Source organism: Vidua chalybeata, chromosome 4 (genome assembly GCF_026979565.1).
Source record: "Vidua chalybeata isolate OUT-0048 chromosome 4, bVidCha1 merged haplotype, whole genome shotgun sequence".
NCBI classification, from domain to species: Eukaryota; Metazoa; Chordata; class Aves; order Passeriformes; family Viduidae; genus Vidua; species Vidua chalybeata.
In genome coordinates this window covers 59629989-59649397 of record NC_071533.1, presented here as the reverse complement: position 1 = coordinate 59649397, position 19409 = coordinate 59629989, and the positions used below count along the sequence as shown (strand labels likewise).

The window sequence follows — 19409 nt, the reverse complement described above, 5'->3', positions numbered from 1 at the left end:
AGGGGTTAAAACTGGAAGATTTGGTGAGGAGGGAGTAGTTCTGCTCAGGATGTCAGTGTGAGAAAACTCCATTTATTATGCCTAGTGTTATTTACCTGTTTTGAGGAAGCAGGGGTGCTGTGTAGGGATAACACACTCATACACATACTTGAGCCTCCTGCTGGAAGACGGAGAGATCATGGAAGCACAGCCTTGGGATAAACTGTGCATGCGTGAAGCCCTTTGATGCCCCGGAGCAGGCAGTGAGCCCCTGCCCATCCTCATGGCCTGCTAGGCTGAACTAAGCCTGACAGAGCCTGTGTCCTCATGTACCTCTCTTTCCTAGGCTGAACTAAGCCTGACAGAGCCCCTGTCCCCATGTGCTTCCATTTCCTAGGATGAACTAAGCCTGACAGAGCCCCTGTCCCCATGTGCCTCCATTTCCTAGGATGAACTAAGCCTGACAGAGCCCCTGTCCCCATGTGCCTCCATTTCCTAGGCTGAACTAAGCCTGACAGAGCCCCTGTCCCCATGTGCCTCCATTTCCTAGGCTGAACTAAGCCTGGCAGAGCCCCTGTCCCCATGTGCCTCCATTTCCTAGGATGAACTAAGCCTGACAGAGCCTATGTCTCTACCACCCGGTGTTGCTAGTGAGGTAATGAAATAAATCTTCTCTCTGCACTTAAGCTTGGGGCTTAGTGAGCACCCTGGTTATCTCTATGCAATGATTCACACAACAAGGTTTGCCACTAGCTGCTCTAGTGGGAACATGGTTTGGAAAAATTACCGAAACCTTAAGTTTCATTAAAACTACTGTAATCAACCTTGATATGCTTCAGTGATCTCAGACCTGGGCAAGAGATATATTGCTGAAACTGGAGGACACTAGGAATGCAGAATTGATGAACCACAAGGACATTTTGCAGAACCCTGAGATAAAGATGAAACTAACAAAGGCAATTCAGCAATTGTACTGAAACTGTCTCTACCTGGAAAAAAGATAATTAAAAAAATGAAAATATGGGCTAATTATCATGAGAAGAAACAAATCAATCAACAACTAATAGAAGACAGAATAATAATTAGTGAAGAGAATTATATATATTACAGCCAATGAACATTAATTTCTTTGTTTGCTAAAATGTACAAATAGTGAAAAGACTTGAAAGTGCTTATGCATGTTCAGGGAAAGAGCTGGCATGCATCCAGAGCTTTAATAAAGTAATGCCTACAATCTAATACTAAAAATAGTGTTAGAGGGTTTGATTTATGCCAACATTTTTAGTGACAGAAGGGCTTGTGAATTTAATACCACACAAAGCAAAACTGTTCCAAGAGAAGCACCTAGAGCACCTGACTCATCTTGTAGCTCATTTACTCATCCTCTTTATTTTCTTTTTTTTTTTGTGAACCTTCTCTAAACACAGCTGTTTTATAGTTTTGTAGTTGAGCTTCAAAGCTGAAGGAGTTGGGCTTGTTCAGTCTCAAGAAGAGACAACTGACAAGAGACCTCACCAATATCTGTAAGTATCTGAAGGGAGGCTTCATGAAGAGGATGGAAGCAGGCTCTTCCCAGTGGTGCCAAGCAACAGGCCAAGAGGCAATGGAGAAAAACTGATGCACAGGAAATTGCACCTGAATATTGAGGGAGAACTTCTTTACTGTGCAGATGACTGAGCACTGGAACAGATTCTGGAACAGAGAGGTTGTGGAGTCTCTCTCATTGGAGATCTTCAAGAACCAACTGGACATGACCCTGTGCCATGTGCTCTGGGATGGCCCTGCTTGAGCACAGAGGTTGGACCAGATGACCCAGTGTGGTACCTGCCAATCTCACCCATTCTGTGATTATGTGATTCTGTCTACCTGTGGTTCTCATGGATCCACAAGCAATAATCAGCATTTCATATCAGATAATTTTGTTAGGGGATGGAAAGGAATGCAGGATGGCAACAGGACAAGTAGAGGCAGCTGAGGAGCTGTGGTAAATTCCTGGTGACAGGACCAATTTCATGGACAGCAATGCTGCAAAGGATGCAGGAAGTTAAAGAGGCTTCTTGCTTGGATGCTGCTTCTGTTTGCCAATTAGCAGCACTGCTACCAGCGTTTCGTACTTGGGTAACAAGCCTTGGCATTACCAAGTGCCGGCCCTCCCTTTGGGAGCCTCAGCACTAAAGATCACGAACGAATGCCTAACCAGCACTGCGGGTGGCTGAATCACAGGACAAACTGAGAAGGAACAAAAGACCAGGCAAGAACTGGGAATTCGGAGGTCACCAAAGATGGCCTGCATATGGCAGACCAAAGAGGACAGATAAGGCAGAAACTGGAGGGAATTATTCCCTGTTTGGTGTTCTAAGTCGGTTCAGGGCTGGAGCCTAAGTGAGAAAGAGGAGCTATGATCGGATCTGATCTGATCAGGTCCGACTGCAAAGAAGAGAGCGTTAATGCGACACGGATAGGAAATCGAGTCACTTTGAACGAGAGGTTAGAAAATGCAGGGGAGGGACTGAATTTATGTAGCTGTAAAACACTGAGGAAGATGCAAATTGTCTCTCAAGCATTCCATAACAAGGCTTTTTCTGGATGACATTGTTTGGCCTTATTTAAATACTGAATACTCTATTTGCATTTGTTAGAGGAAATTGTCATTCTAACCTCAGAGCTGGCAAGCTACACATATCTAAGAAAGCGAGGTAGAAGTGCTTAATCAGTGTTGAGAATCAGATAACTAATTCCATTTTTACTGATATGAAATATATTTATTGCAGTCTGGACCTTCCCAGATACAGATAGATGAGGTGAGAAAACCTGTTGGCTAGCAATTTATTTCTTGAATTATTGTGTAAAATATTATAATCTTGTATTATAATGTTCCTAATTTTTCTGTTTTTGAAAAAACCAATCTGCTAAGTGTAGTTCACTTTTATGAAAATTTGCAAAAATTGGTGCTGACCAAGAGAGGCCAGGAAACAAAGTATAGAATTACAAGAGTAAATATTTATTCATGTGCATGGTGTCCCAGCCAAACCGGGTCACCCTGAATGTGGTTTTACACAGGGTTCTTATAACCTTCAATCACTCCAGCAGAACATGATTTGACTAATAACTAAGACCCACACTACTGATTTTTTATCATTGTAAAATTTTGCCAGGCAACTGTATTTCTGCAGCACTCTTGCAGCTTGTCTATTGATCCAGATGTCCCTGGGGTCAGTTTTGCCAGATAACACTGGAAGGGGTTCAAAGACATATTAGAGTGACTAGAATTCTGGCTTTATCTCAGTTGCCCATGGGTGTCCTTTATCTTTCGTGGACAGTTCTATGCTTCCAAGAAGCAAAGTCCTTATGTCCAGGGCTGGGCTGTCCTTTAGTTTTTTTTACTTGAGTATGAACAAACTCAAAGTCTCCAGTAAAATTCCACTATCTCATTCCATTTCACTGGATTATGTGAACTAATACATGGTAACAAAGTGAATACATGCACATATTATAAAGACTGATTTAACAGTTATAGAAGTAAACTTTCATAACCCTACATAATCACCTTTGCAGAATAGCTGACACCAGTCAGCATTTGCAAATTTTCCCTGGTGGCTTTCATGGGATCCACACACACAACTTCCAACTGTAACTGCTCAAAATTACAATGATCGCTTATGATTTTTAGCCCTTTGTTTTATCACTAGTCATCTTTTTTTCTTTTTTTTTTCTTCAGATAGAAGCTTCCTTAGTTGTTCCTTTTGTGAAGTTGAGGGTAAAGTATCTTTGATCATCCTTTTTACCTTTCATTGAATCTTTTCCTCTACTATTCTGTCTTTCATAAGCTGAGGGAACTTAAAAACTCAAAGAGCTTTTAAAATGTGTGAATTTACACGGCAGCATTAAACTGCTTTATTCTCTGCTTTTTTCCAAATCTCAGCATAAGGCTTATTTTTATCAACTCAATTAAGCACTGTAGTGAGATTTCTAAGGCTTCTTCGAAGGCCAAGATTTTGCTCCTGTATAGTAGTAGTCAGCTTAGAGTTGATTTTTTATTTGAAATCAGGATGTTTTTCTTCACTGTGCATCACCTTTATCTATCCAAAATCTAATCTGCCATTTTACTGTCTAGTTATTCAGCTGCATAATGTCCTTCCTAGAGCTTTAGGGGATTTTTGTCCTCAGGTCCCTCAATAGCTTGGTATGACCAGAAGGCTGTCACCTGAGCGCCCAGCTCTCTTTTCATGTCACTTATATATTGAGCAGGTCCAAGCAGACACTGATCCAGCAGTGCACCTGTCATCTCTGTGCTACAAGGAACACACACTCGCTCCACCTTTAACCAGCTATTCATGCCAAGACACTTGGTTTTACGCCATTACAGTTTTCTTTCTTTGACAGTCGTTGTCAAAAACCTTCTAGAAATCCCAATAAGCTCTATCAGCCAGAAAACTTTCTTCAGAAGTTTAAAGATATTCAGTAAACTACAGTGTTCCAAACTGCCATTGAGAATGATTTCTTACACTGCTAATCAAATGATGTAACAAGACTCTTGAAGGCAAGATCTCATTTTGGAACTAAAAAATTATAATTGAGAGGATTCTTTCCCCCCAGACTTCCCAGTATATAGCTTTCCCTTTTCTATTTTTGTGACCTGAAGAGCCTATCCCAAAATCCAACATCCCTGAGGATGTATGTCCATGCCTAGACAAGATCAAGCACTCTCAAATAATTTCAGTAGAGAACAGATCGGAAAATGTGTCACGGCAACAGAGCTCAACTTTGAAGACATGTATGAGAAAACTTCATTTCAAAGACCTCATCTGACAAGACTTCGGACCCTGTGTTGGATATGGTTTGTTTTTAAAGTGGAGAGATTTGATAATGCAGTGGCATCAAAGGTACTTTATAGGGCAATATGCAGTCAGTAAAATCCTCTTTTTCTCCCTTCAAATTTTGTTAAAAACACTTCATTTCAAAAGACATCTGGATTTCATTGAAAGCAACACACAACTACATCATTGTAGTACTTTATCGAGTGGTGCCCGTGAAACGTATGCCCACACCATACCCCAGCAAAACACAATGGAATGGGAAGGGATGTAGAGGTTACTGGGAACAACAGCGCATCCTTTGGCCTGTGGTGTCAGCGTGGAGGGACGGCCAGCGGGCGCCAACCCGGCTTCGCAGCTCCTCATCCGGCGCAGCCCGGGGCTGCCCTCGCTCCGTTCTCCGCGGCCCGCGGCGCGGGGCAGCGCCGGTGCCGCGGGGCGCCGGGCCGCGGGCAGGTGCCGGGGCTCGGTAGAGCTCTACGCGCGGCGGGCGGGGCGCGCTGAGGTCAGTTCCGCCGCCGCGCGGCCGGGGGCCGGGCCGGGCCGGCGGCGGGGGGCTCGCTCGCCCTCCCTGCCGGAATGAGCGCCGCAGGGCGGGGCGGCAGCTGCCGCGCAGGACGCGGGGCGGCGCTGCGTTCCTCCCGTGTCCGGAGACAACGGGAGCGGCGGCGGCTGGCGGGGTCAGCGCGGAGGGACGCTGCCCCTTCCTTCATCCCCCTCGTCCCGCTCCGAGCCAGGTAAGTCCCGGGCCCGCGGCTCCCGCTGCCCTCCCCGGGCGCCCGCGCGGGGCCGGAGCGGGCGCGGCGCGCGGTGCTGCCCCCTGCGGGCCGGCGGCGGCAGTGCGCGGCGGCGGCGGGCGGAGGTTGCGCGGCCCGCGCAGCGCCCGCCCCGCACCGCATCCCCCGCGGCGCCGCGCTCGGGCCCGCGCACGGGCAGCGAGCGGCCGAGGGAGGCCGCCCTTCCGCGGAGAGGCGGCAGCACTGATGCGTGGGTGGGCTGGATGCCCAAGAAAAGGAGGTTTTTGGTGCTTGCTGTCTCGTGGACGCCATCAGGCCGCTTTGGACTCGTCTGGACTAAAGCTGTTGTCTAGGTTTGTCGTCTTGGTCATCCCGAAGAAAAGGAGCTGTCGGGTTAGTAAATGTATTCATGAGCCAAATAGAACATCCTGTGTTTTGTGTGCAAATAAGGTTCTTTTGAGTGTTTGGGCATAAGATTGGCTTAATTGAATCCCCATGTTGAATTTTGTTGCAAGACAGTCTATCATTGAAAAGTGTTACATTGGACACTTAAAGTAATTTAGACAGATAAACCGATTTTCTTCTAAATAAATAATCCAGTGTCAACATGGATGTAGCCAAAATGTCCTGCAATGTACATTTAATTTAAAAAGTCTGCTTTATATTTAAGAAGACTAATGGTGGTTTACAGGATTTTTCTAGCAGTCTGTTGTGCATTGTTACTGCAGTAGGTGGTTACAGTCAAGGCTCTTTTCTTGCACGTACAAACAGTATGTGGCTAATTTTAGCAGCAATGAAATCTGTGGAAATCAATTTTAACATCTACATGAGTGCTTTGAAATCTGAGCATGGAGGGATATGTGCTTTTAATGGGACTCTTCCCCCTTTTCTCCCATTTTCTCCAGTGCCATACTTGCTGTATTTCCTACAGGCCTTAGAACTCAAGAGTAGGGTAATGCTTTGTACTAGTCAGTATGCTCTGGTTATGCAGAAAGACTTTGAAAATCGTTGTAAATTGTGTGAAATGATGAAATGAACACCAAGATTAAAAAAAATTGATCATACATATAATGATAACTCTATAAACGTCTCTGAGCAGTCTAGAATACTGCTTTTGATACAGTAGTTATTTGGTAATGCCTTGTTTAGCTTATTGCAGGAAGACCACCAAGCAGTTGAATGATATGACAGAATTGAGTATCTTTCAGATACAAATAAAGCCAGGCCTTGTTCCTAGAGCCGCAGGGAAGCAGACCTCCATTTCATGGTACATACATGTACCTGTTTCCATGCAATGCCAAAAAACGTTAGTAGATTGGACAATTCTCACTTATGCATTCAGAAAATAGTGATTTCTTTTCAATCGGTGTTTTGCATGACTTTGTAAGTAATAAACATTTTAAGTGTAATTGATTTTTTTCTATAGAGTGAAAGAACTGTATATTTTTTAATAAAAATGAGCTCTAACAACTTGGTGCATGGTCCTTGCTCTTCTTAATTGTCTGCATTGTCATTCCTCATTCATTTTGCTTTGAAAAACCTCATGTGAATTTCAGCTAAAAACCAAGAACTGTTATGACTGTGTGATTAGCTGTTATTGTGAGACAAAATGGCTTTTTAAGAAGAAATACTTGTACACGAAATTTCTTTGGTGCATTTGAATTGTTTGTTTTTAATACAAAATTAAGTATTTTAATTAATGCAATATGTAATACTTGAGTGAAGCACTTTGGCTCTCTCCCAGTCATTAGGCCTAAAATTAGTGACTGGTAATTGGCAGCTGTGTAGTTGGGTCAGTAGAACAGTTAACTGTGCTGAACAGAGATAGTTGATGTTAAACAGTCATTTTATATATATATAAATATATATATATATGTATATAATTGCAAAAGAAAGGCAAGGTAATTTTAAGCATGCATGGAGATTGAAATTTTTCACAATGGCTCAAATTTTATATACTGCATCCTCCTGATGCTGTGTTGCACAATGTCTTCCAATTCTGCTTAAACTTCTTTTTCTTAGGGATGACTTATATGGGCTTTTCAGTACCAAAGCACACCCTGATTATTGGCTGCAGTCTGTGATCTTTGTGCGTGTGTGCTTTGCTGAAGTAAGGGCTCATTTATTTGATCACATAGGCTAAATGCATCCTGCTCATCACACCCTTTGCATTGATAGCAGCATGTAGTTTGAACTAAAGGCAACTGAAGCCCTGGAATGTACATATTCTTCTTTGAAATGATGAAGAAATTTTCAATGTATTTGAAGTAAATAGAAATTCCAGTCTGACAGTGGCCACATCAGTGGTTTGTAACCTACTGCAAAAACCCTTGTACTGCTCAAATTTGACATAGTCAGGCTGCAGAGGATGTTTCATCCTATTTTCCTTTGTTTTGATGGATCTTTGTTTTTTTTAACCTTTATGTACCTGGGATATCCAGAGTTTGGAATGCCTTTTAATTTCTGTGAATCTTTTAATCTCTTGTGTCTTGAGCAGCAAAGTTCAAGATATGATACTGTTCTGTGAAAGGTGAAAATGTTTGTTTTGTTGAATGCCTGACCTTTTAATGTCACTGAATTGCAGGTGTTTGGTAGGAGTGAATGGGAAAACTTGGTTTATCTTTCTTGTGATGTCTTTTTTCCATGTGTTTTTTTTTACTCTCCAAACTAGGGTCTCTAATTTTTTTTTAATGTTTCCTAATTTGGGTACTTTGTTGTATTTCTTAATATTTTTATATTTTTTTCTGAATTAATTCCTGTGAAGACCGTAACTGGAATTGACTTTGTCACTTTTAGTGTCTCTTATTTCATTTTTCATCCATCCCATTCCTGTGTTTGCCATTGAGACTCTTTGTAGACTTTGACATCTTCCTTTAATGATATCTTTGGTTTGGTCTGTGTGCACTGCATATGATTATAACTCGAAAATCAACTCTATCTTTTAATTAAATCTTCTGAAGCATGTTTCTGCCAATCCTTCAAATACCAAAACAAATCTTTAGGGGAATTCCTCCCCCTTCCCACCTTTCCCAGTGGTATGGAGTGAATGTATGTAATGTTCACCTCCCTGTGTACATTGATGATCTTGGCTTTCTGAAATAACAAGAAAAATATATATTTTTTTAATACAGGCATGAAATTACAATATAATTTTGGGCTTGTTTTATCCAAAATAAGTGTAAATTGGAGCTGTTTGTATCAAAACCTTTGTTGTTAACTGGTCAGTGTTCAGGGTACATGCTGAAAAACTAGCCAGGAAGACAGCAGAGATGTTACTTCGACATCAGCTGGTCATTCAGTTCTTTTTTTTACCTCTTACTGGGTCTAGCTGGGATGGAGTTAAATTTCTTGAAAGCAGCCTGTATAGTGCTGTGTTTTGGATCTGTGGCTAAAACAGTCTTGATAACACACTGATGTTTTGGTTGTTGCTGAATAATGTTTGCACAACGTCAAGGCTTTCTTTCCCCCCTACTCTATTGAGTAGACATGGGGTGGGCAAGAGATTGGGAGGGCACAAAGCTGGGACAGATGCCCAGAATTGGTCTGGGGATAGTCCACATCACGCAGTGTTGTGCTCAGCCACGAAAACTGGAGCAGAGGGAGAAGCGCAGAGGGGAGGTTGCGTTCCAGGGTGCCTGCTGCTCAGAGACTGGCTGGGCACTGGTTTGCTTGTGGAAGGTGGTGAGTGATTTCCCTTATGTCACCTCCCTGTTTCTTTCCTTCTGTTAAACTATCTTTGTCCTGACCCATAAACTTTCCTGTGCTTCTTCTCTCCTTTACTCTCCTTGCTGCTGAGGGAGGGGAGGGTGGGACAGCAGGAAGCGGCTCTGTGGCTGCTTGGCTGCTGCCTGGGATCAACCTGGCCACATATGGAATGCAGGCACACCAACGCTTGAAACCTGCATTCTGGCAACACAGTATTTGTCACAGGTCTGCATGAAAACATGGTTTTGGGCTGAAACCATGGCAGACTTTCCTACATATGGCTGCTTGAATTAGAAAAATTTGGAAGGATTACTAGCCTGTTCTTCAAATTACCTCTGTTAAATTTTTCTGGCATAGTCTTGGACTGAGAAGCCCAGAACTGTTAAATTGAAGTGTTCTGAAAATGTTGGACTGTGTTTCTTGTACTTTCTTGCCCTTTAAAGGTCATGGATTATTTTTCATGTTCTCCTAGAAAGTGAAATCTACAGAGTTTAAAAAACACAAGAAAATTCTCTGGGTTTATACTTTTTTTTTGTGGTCAAGGATATTGATGGCATAAATTCTCTATACTTAGCTTTCAGTTACTTCACATGGAGAGCAGTTTCAGTATTAATGGATAGATGTTAACAGCAGAAAAAGGCAAATACTGATACAGCTTCCCCATTTCCTTTCAGATGCAATGTTACTTCTTTCTTAAAGCTGTATAGAAATGCATAAAGCATCTTTGGTCTGGATCTTGAGCTTATCAAAATCTCTTACCATCTTTCTCCTGAAACAAAACAGTGGATGTCCTGAACATAGGCCTACCACCACACTTGCATGTCAGCGGGTTAGTCTTAAGTCTAGAAAGTGGTAGTATCCAGGGAAGGATGTTCCATCTGATCTACTGCAAATGTTTTGTTTTTCAGTCTTCTTTAGAATCCAGGTGATAGAGCACATAACGTCGTCCACATTAGAATTGCTTGAAGAAAATTCTCCAGATCATGATACAGCAGTCATGTATACTTTCTTCTTTCCTTCAATGCTGCCACTGATTTGTTTTTCAAATTGTGTATATTTTCACAGCTGTCTGCATTGCAATGAGATGAGATTGCTACAGTTCTAGAACTACCCACTAAGGAGTTTTAAGTGTACACCCATCCATCTGCTTAAGAAGCTTGTTATGTTGTCCCTAACCAGTTTTCTAACTTTTACTGATGATTGTGATTACATCAGAACACTTTGAAGAGCCCTATCTTTAGGGCAGCATTGATATAGCAGTCATGGATATTGATGGAGTACAAGGAAGATGGTGGAATCACTGAGTGGTTTGTGTTGGAAGAGACCTAGTTCAACCTCCTGCCATGAGAAAGAATGCTTTCCACTAGACCAGATTGCTCAGGGTTCCATCCAGCCTGGCCTTGAACACTGCCAGGGATGGGGCATCCACAGCTTCTCTGCACAGCCTGTTCCAGTGCCTCACTGTCCTCACAGTAATGAATTTCTTCCTAATATCTAATTTAAATCTACCTTTCTTCAGCTTGAAGCCATTCCCCCTTGTCCTACCACTGCATGCCCTTGTGAAAAGTCCCTCTCTAGCCTTCTTGAAAGCCCCCTTCAGAACTTGAAGGTGCTATAAGGTCTCTGTGAAGCCACCTCATTATGCTGAACAACCCCAACTCTCTCAGCCTGTCCTCATGGGAGAAGTGCTTCAGCCCTGTGATAAGCTTTGAATGGGTCCAGAGGAGAGGCACTGAACATCTTACTTGTGTTGGGGGCCCCAAAACTGGTTGCAGCTGCAGTCCAGGTGGGGTCTCATGAGAGCAGAGTGGGAGAATTGCCTCTGTCAATGTGCTGGCTACGATGCTTTTGATGCAGTAGTATGGTTGCTTTCTGGGTTGTGAGCACATAAGATGCAGGAAAACCTTCTTGGATCAGATATTTAGTCCTGTCAAGCCACTGGGGAGATCACAGAATTATTTAGGCTAGAAAAGACCTACAAGATCATCAAGTCCAACCTGTAAGCCAGCACTGCCAAGCTACCATATCCTTGAGTACCCAGTTTACATGTCTTTAATATCCCCAGAGGTGTTACCTCCATCCCCAGACCACTTCCATAGGTAACCTGTTCCAATTATTGACAACCCTTTCAATGAAAATTTTTTCTTAATATTCAATCTAAACATGCTCTGGTGCAACTTGAGGCAATTTCCTCTCTTCCTGTCACTTGTTACCTGGGAGAAGAGGCTGACACTCACCTGGCTACAGCCCCCTTCCAGGTAGTTACAGAGAGCAATAAGGTCTCCCCTGAGCCTCCTTTTCAACACCCCCAGCTCCCTCAACCACTCCTTGTAAGATTTACTCTCTAGACCTTTCACCAGCTCTGTTGCCCTTCTCTGGACTCACTCAATGTCTTTCCAGTACCATAGTTTAATTTCTCAATTACCATATGATTATTGTTATGGGAAGCTGCTTAAGTGAACTCAGCACTGTGGTTTTGGAGTCCAAATCAGACCCTGATCTCTGTAGGTAGACTTGGTGAGGATCTGGACTTCAGAAACAGAAGCCTTTTGTAAGGTGTATTGGGAAGCAGAAGTAACCTCACGCAATTGAGTCTGTTGTGATTGCAAGTGTGTGCAACGGTATGTCTACAACTAATGATGTTAGAATAAGAAAGGTGTTGATTGGACTTCATGTATGCCTCAAAAGCCTAATTTGATTGTTTATTTTCCACATAATAGTGGTCTCATTGCCTTGCCAAAAGCTTAAAGGCTGAGATCTTCTTCCTGTCAAATATAGTAGAGAGACAGAGTGCTAGAACCTGTGGGCCAAACATATTGCATGTGTTAATTTGATGTTTTACAGTGATATTACTGATCTCCCTATGGCTTATGTTGCATTGTTTATTTTCCTTGATTGACATTCTGTTTTATTAGGATGAAGTGAATATTTATATGCTTGTCCACATATATAGAAGTGATTATACTGTAATATTAATAGAAGAAAAATTAATTAATTTTGCAGCCACAGATTGTTTTGACTTCATTACTTTGAGAACATGTGAAGCATAAATCACATTTTGTTATGAATTAGTGTTCAAGACTGTTTGGATCTGAAACATCGGCACTGATTAGAAAAGAACTTCCTTCTGTATATCAGAAATATCCATGCTAACTTAAAAATTATTTTATTTAAAAACAAACTAATAGTTCTGTGTTTCTAGTAACCATTGTAGTCACATTCTGTTTCCCTGCTATTTATGTTGAATGGAACTTGCATGTTTCATGATATCTTGTCCTTAGTTGAGGGCTATATATGAACTGAAATCATACTCTGCTGCTCAGTTCTGTTATCAGGTATCTTGTTTGGCTTATGAATATGCTTCTTAAGTGCAAAATTTTTCATGACATGGGAGAAATACCATAAACTCTTCAGGTTTTGATGCATAGCAGGTAATTATACAAATATGGGAATGTTTTGAATGAGAGCAAATGTTAAAGGATTATTTCATTTGGTATGTTTTAGACTTATTGGTTGTATATACAGAATACAATCAATGGTATATTAACAGTAGACTTGCACTCTGTTATTCAGCTGTAGTCCACTAATAGTTCAGTTATTAGTTCATTGTATTTCGTTGATCATTGAATCTTAATTGACTTCATGTTCTGCTTTTATTCTGTAGTGCTGCAAGCTGATCAACTAAGAACATGGAATATAATATGGATGCAGTTGCTTGAACATCATTTCTTCCAAAGTTTATATTCTGCAGATTGGTAGCCTGAATGATTGATTGACAAGAAACATACACAGGACTGATACCAAGAAAACATTCTGTCTGTTGCTGTTGTGTTTAATCAAAATGGTGCAGAGTTGCTTCATCTGAAATGCAGTTGAAAAAAATGAGGGAAATTTTACCAAGATTGTACCCTGGCCAAATTAATGATAAAAATAATTCTTTAACTACATCCCCAAAGCAATCTGATGATAAAACAAATCTGTCAAAAGGGGCAGATGATCAAAACTGCTGTTACCAAGGAACTGAGGCTGAGAACAATAAGTTGTCACTGATAAGCTGTATAAAGTGCAGAAATGTTCAGAAAATTTCAATGCAAGATATAGAGAAGCATAAGAAGCTTGGGTGGACTGAAGACAAAAATTTCATCTGCAAGAAGTGCAGTCATATTAAACCACCAGCTTTTGATTTTGTTCCTGAGGGTGCCAATGCTGCAGACTATGAAAAGCGTGAAAGAAAAACTTCAAGTAAAACCCAGAAAATGTTTAAAGTAAAAAATTTTCTGCCAGGCAAATACTACTGTGATAAATGCAGATTTTCAACAAAGGATCCTCTACAGTATAAAAAGCATGTAGGGCAACATGAAGAAATTAAGTTTCTTTGTTCCCACTGTAGTTATGTATCCTACACCAAAGGAGAATTCCAGAGACATTTGGTGAAACACACTGGAACCTTTCCATATCAGTGTGAGTACTGTGAATATGGTGCTGTTAGACATGACTATATAGTTAAACATACGAGAAGAGTGCATGAAACACCCAGAAAACAGCTGTCAAATACTCTCATGAACCACAAGCAAAAGAAGCAGAGTCAAAGCACTTTATATAAAAAGCAGAAATACAATAAAATTTCTTTCCAAAATGAACTTTCAAATTTGTCATCAAATATGGTTTGTGAGATTCCAAGTAAGGCAACTAAAACAGTCTGCTTGTCTCAAAATGTAGAATGTAGCATAAACATGTCATCAGTCCAGGATAAGACAATATTGGAGCCATCTGAAATGAGTGTATGTGAGAATCAAAGTGTGGAGGTTGAGGTTTATTCTCCAAAAACAGAGCCTTTACAACCTGGGATGCCTTTAACAGTAATTGCACCATCTGAACTTGTAGTTCCTGCCAACTGTTTAGCTCAGATAGTAGAGCTTAAAATAGTGAATGGAGCACAACAGCTGGTTCTTAAACTAATTCCTATGAAAGAAGCAACTTACAAACCTGTGAACTCTGCAGAAGAGGAACTTGAGAATCAAGGTATAGAACAATCTGCAGAAGTAAATAAAACATCTGTGTGTCAAAATGAGTTACTAGCTATGGAAGTGAATGTAAACAAATTATCCACTGTTAGTAACCAGCTTAATTTGGATAGTGCGTATGACAAGAATTCTGAATGTTTTTGTTCAGATTCTCAGCTCTCAGGCTATAGCTCTGTATCTATACAGAGGGAAGATACATCAAAATTATGCTTTCATTTGGTGAAAGGTAGTGATGTCCGTTCAGGTGTTATAGAACTTTGTTCTCCATCTCTGGTGATGAACAGTGCTGAAAAAAAAAGTGATTTTAAATCCTCAAGGGGGAAAGTAGATGGAAAAAATAGCTTGCATAGTGATCTGTATTGTAAAGAAGAAGGTGAAGATACATACCGTCCAAAATACGCTTCCGTTTCCGAAGGTAAAAATTCCAAGAATGTTTCAGTAGAAGCTGCTCAGGAGGGCAAAAATTTTTCTGCTGTCCATAAAGAAAAGGATACATTGTCTGTGAAGAGGGTTGACAAAGAACGTAGGAGTCTACCAGTCAGCTCTACCGAAGCACATTTAGCTGGAAAGGGTTTTGATGAAAAATCTATTACATCTTCTGAAGCAGGAAAAAACTTTCGTGTTACTAAAACTCCAGCTTTTGAGGATATAACTTTTGGCTTGAGCAGAGTAAAGAGAACTGAAACCATAAGCCAAAAGAGTAATCATCTTCTGAAATCACTTGAACTACAGAAGATGGAAAATAAAGGCAGTCCTTTTGAAGGACCTGTTATTTCATCTGTATTTTCTCTTAGCTCTGGGACTGAAAATGTTCCAGAGGATGTCAGATGGGATGACACAACACGCAGGAAGAAATCAGCAACATTGCTGTGTAGAAAGATTGCTCAACTCATGTCTGCTGCTGAACCTAACATGAAATCCATGCCCTTGAGGTGTCAGGCTTCTAGTAAAAAGTTGCTCTTGCCTCAGGAAAGTTCAGCAAGCTGTGAGGGAGCTGTTTGTGCCACTGAAGTGGAACAAGCTGCAAATTTGTCTGAAGCACATGGTGGAAGAAGTGTGATTAGTAGTGAAGAACACAGTGAAGATCAGCTCTTTACATTTGCAAGAACTTCTAAAAACAGGGTAACTAAAAATTCCCACGTTGCTACCCCAGTGTTTATCCCCAAAGGGACAATGCTGAGAGTGCTGAATGCTACTAACAGTCAAAGCTCTTATGGAATAGAAAACAGGAGTGAAACATCAGCTCCTGTGCATCACAATGAAATGTTTCTGCCTCGCCCAGTCCCTGTCAGTGTTTCTGAGACACTCAGCAGTAATTTCCCATGTTTGCCTAATCAGAGCGAACCAAGTGCCGAGTCCCAAACTATATCACTCAGGCAAAGACCAAAGCGAGAGGCAAGTACTAAAAATAACAGCAAGCAAACTGGTGTACCATTTCAGAAAAGCAGTGATGTGAGCAAGCAAAGCAAGCCTTATTCAAAAAGTCCCAAAAATAAGGCAAAACAAACAAGCTTCAGAGAACTTCCTAAGAGGAAAACAAGAGCTCAGTCGGAAACCACTTCAAGTTCTGATATGTCATACCTGTTGACAGCAAGACGTCTTCGACTTCTTCCTCTGAAAACAAATCAGTTGATAAAATGCCCTCGTCGTAATCAGCCAGTTGTGGTACTAAACCATCCTGATGTTGATTCACCAGAGATAATTAATGTCATGAAGACTATCAACAAGTATAAAGGTCAAGTCCTGAAAGTGGTTCTGTCAGAAAGGACAAGTAGTTGTCTTGGTGTCAAACGTTATCGAAAGCGTCTTACTCTTCAAAATGCTGAGACAGGAAACCAAGCAAAAAAGCAGAGTATGCTAAAAATGAAGCTAAAAAAGACCCACAAAAACAACTACCAAGTGGTGGAAACGTCACCAGCTGAAGCACTTCGATGTCTGTTTAAGTGTTGGTTTTGTGGGAGAGTATATATGGACCAAGAAGAATGGATTAGCCATGGACAGAGACACTTAATAGAGGCAACCAAGGGTTGGGATGTTCTTTCTCTTCAAGCAAAAAAACGTTAAGTGAGAGCCTAGGGGAGGTTTCCCCTCTTGCTTTTAATGAGTGACACTAACTTGCTTGGAATGGAGGATGGAAATAACTGCTTTATTTTGCCAAAAGTCCTCTGCTGTTAGTAAAGTGAAGAAGAGGGTAGAGGTACAGAGAGCTAGAGAAGCTGATAGTGAGGATTAAGCACCATTTTGCACTCTTGTGATTGAAATTTGTATTGGAGGTCAGCTTCATCTGCTCCATAGGAAAAATCTGAAGAAGATTTGCTATGCAAACATCTTTCTAGTTACCTTAGGATACTGTGCTGTATGTGGTTAGTGCTAGGTCTGTATGGATTAAAATCTTAGATGATGAGATCTTTGTAAATTTAACAGGATTTAGTTTGCTTTGTTACAGCCTGGTGTTTCAGAGATCGAGCACATCTGTATGGAAATGCACCTTTGGTCCTCCATGGACAGCAAGTGTATGTCATAGGTTTTAGTGGCAAATTAAGCGCTACGCATAAAAAGTAAAATTTAAATGCAAGTGCTGTGTTTCAGTGAAATGAAAACACTTCTGCTAACTTCAGAGGAGGTACAAGGGTGTAAATGAAAAATCTATGGAATCAGTTACTCCTGCTAGGTCAGATAGCAGTAAAAAAATTAATTTTGTTTAGTACTGAGTCTCTACCTAGACTGTATTGTGTAGATACGAGGGAGCAGAACAATGTCAGGATTCTGTGCCATCAAGCCAGAGATACTTTCAGGCTTGGGCTGATAGTGAAAAGCACTTCTCTATATGACCTTAAGGCTGTTTTAAAATAGTATTAGCCAAACATAAACTGTACCACCTTGTGTGTGATAGAAACATTTACAGACTCGGTATTTGGTCAGAACTCTAGTTGATGAGCTTATTTACTAGGAAGCTTGTTGAAGACTTTTCAAACTGAAAAGCCACATTGCACAGATTTTACATTGACAGTGTTGAACTAGATTTTCAGTGCAATCTTTCATCATACTTAAGAATTTAGATGTTGTTACAATTTATTTTTTGTAGGCCTCAAATTCATACAAGCATGTGCCTAGTTACAGATTATGTCTGATACGTACTGACTTCAGTGCAGTGTAAACATTGCTCAGTTGCTTAAACACTTCTTTAAATCAGGGCCAAATTACAGCTTTTTAGTAAAAAAGAGGTATGGATGACACTGAAGTTACTGTTTCTGTAATGTGGATGTTTCTCTTCATCTTGTCAATTTTACATAATTTTAGAATCATATAGAATGAAGTATATTGAAGCACATACTTAAAATTAAAATAATGTGTTACAATTTTAGAAGTATGAAAATCAATACTGACTCTAATGCTGGATGTGTGTTCTATGTTTGAACTGGGACTTCTCTGGTAAACTGGTAGTCCCTAACTCTTTTAACTGATGGTGCATTTTTGTAAACAGTTTAGCTGGAAATATTTTTTTATATACTCCAGCAGATTATACATTGTTTTGATAAAATATTTATCATATCTACATTAGAATGTAAATATTTTAAAACTACATCTGACTGAGGTTTACTTTCAAAACCACTTACTGCTTTCCCATAATTTTGCAATACAGTGTTAAAATCCTTCCAATAGCTGGTGCTTTAAGTCAGATCTTTTCATCGTGTACACATGGAAAATTTTTGTATCATTTGTATCAGACTAAACTATTCCACAGAACAAACTTTGTTTTTCCTGTTTTGTCAATAATAAGGAAATGACAGTTCTCATTTTGTATTCAAATGGAATTATATTTTTTTAGATGGGTACAGTAGAGGGTTTTTTTCCCCCACTTCATATGCTTTGATGCCAAACCTAACAGTGCTATTTGCATTTTCAATGATTAAAATAGTCTCCATTTTAAAATTACAGCATAAGATAAAAAAAGAATACTGAAATGGTTAACACAAAAATCCCCATGGTTAGCATTCCTCCTTTGTTTTAACTCCTTCAATCCAGGTTGCTGGTTGAATTAATTTTGTTTCTGTAGAAGCTACCAAATAAATAGTTTTGAATTTGCTTTGTAAGAGTTGTCACTGGCAAAATCAGAACATTGCTCACGAAAGCTGTACTGGGGGGAATGGAGAAAGTGTTGCTGCTCAGCTTTGTGGATTCTGGGTGGTTTAAGTATACTAGTAATGCTTGTCTTCTGTAAGCAAGTTTACTTCAGTAAACATCTGCAAAGCTCTGTACGTCACTGCCATAATCTGTTATCTAAATTGTTAAGCCTTGGGGTTTTTATGGTTTTTAATTTAGATTTTTTTTGTTTCAACATGAAAACCTTTTGTAAGTTAAATTGTATTGCAGTTATGAAATTCTTAAAGCAGATTATGTCATACTTTTTGTTATGAACTCTGCTAAACTCTTTTAGCAGCTTCTGTTTTGTTACTTTTATCAGATAAAATTATGTCAGAATAATTTCCTTCAGGTTTAACAGTGTCATCAGTTTGAGAGAAATAATTTACATTGGATGTTTTCTTCCCTTCTGACTCAGCATTGAGAAATAAAAAGGTTGAAAGAAAATAACAACCAACTGCTAAATTTTTTTAGAGATAGTTTGTACCACTACATAGTACGTCATAAATTGGGTTGGAATGTTGTGGTTTTGGGCTTGAGTGGTTTTGTTCTTCTTGTTCCTATTCTATAAGGATAAAGTAACTAAGGTTCTAAAGTAACTAGGTTATTGTAATATACCAAAAAAGGTGTATTACAATAACCTATAACCTACAATATACCAAAAAAGGTGTATTACAATAACCTAGTCAAACTTCTGAGTGTGTTTAGGAAGATTATCGATGCTGTGCAGAAAAATCCCTTCATGTACATATGGAATTGTAGTTTGCCTTCACATACATACAGAATTTAGCTAGGCTTCCAAAACTCAAACTGTATAAATAAATATTTCTGTATTTTTTTTCTGGAAAAATAATCACATTCTCATGTTCTTTGCTCATACACATTGGAGCATGTTTTCTTGCTGGTTTTGAAGTACATTTACTCTTTCTACTTAAGATTTTTATCTCTACATTTGCATATGGTATGAATTCAAAGTGACTGTTTGCATAATGGTCCTTCTATGTAAG

General features: G+C 40.1%; 1 protein-coding gene across 2 annotated transcripts; it reads left to right on the top strand.

Moving 5' to 3' along the window:
• Positions 1–5349: 5349 nt before the first annotated feature.
• ZNF518B (zinc finger protein 518B) lies at positions 5350–18926 on the top strand. Of its 2 annotated transcripts, none has more exons than XM_053940969.1 (2): positions 5350–5530; positions 12900–18926. In XM_053940969.1, exon 2 carries the CDS (start codon positions 13102–13104, stop codon positions 16321–16323), a length of 3222 nt encoding a protein of 1073 aa, XP_053796944.1. In that variant the 5' UTR covers positions 5350–5530; positions 12900–13101; the 3' UTR covers positions 16324–18926. The 2 variants fall into 2 exon arrangements, with proteins under 2 accessions (XP_053796944.1, XP_053796945.1); XM_053940970.1 differs by lacking the exon at positions 5350–5530 and adding an exon at positions 5843–5923.
• The last annotated feature ends 483 nt before the right edge of the window (positions 18927–19409 follow it).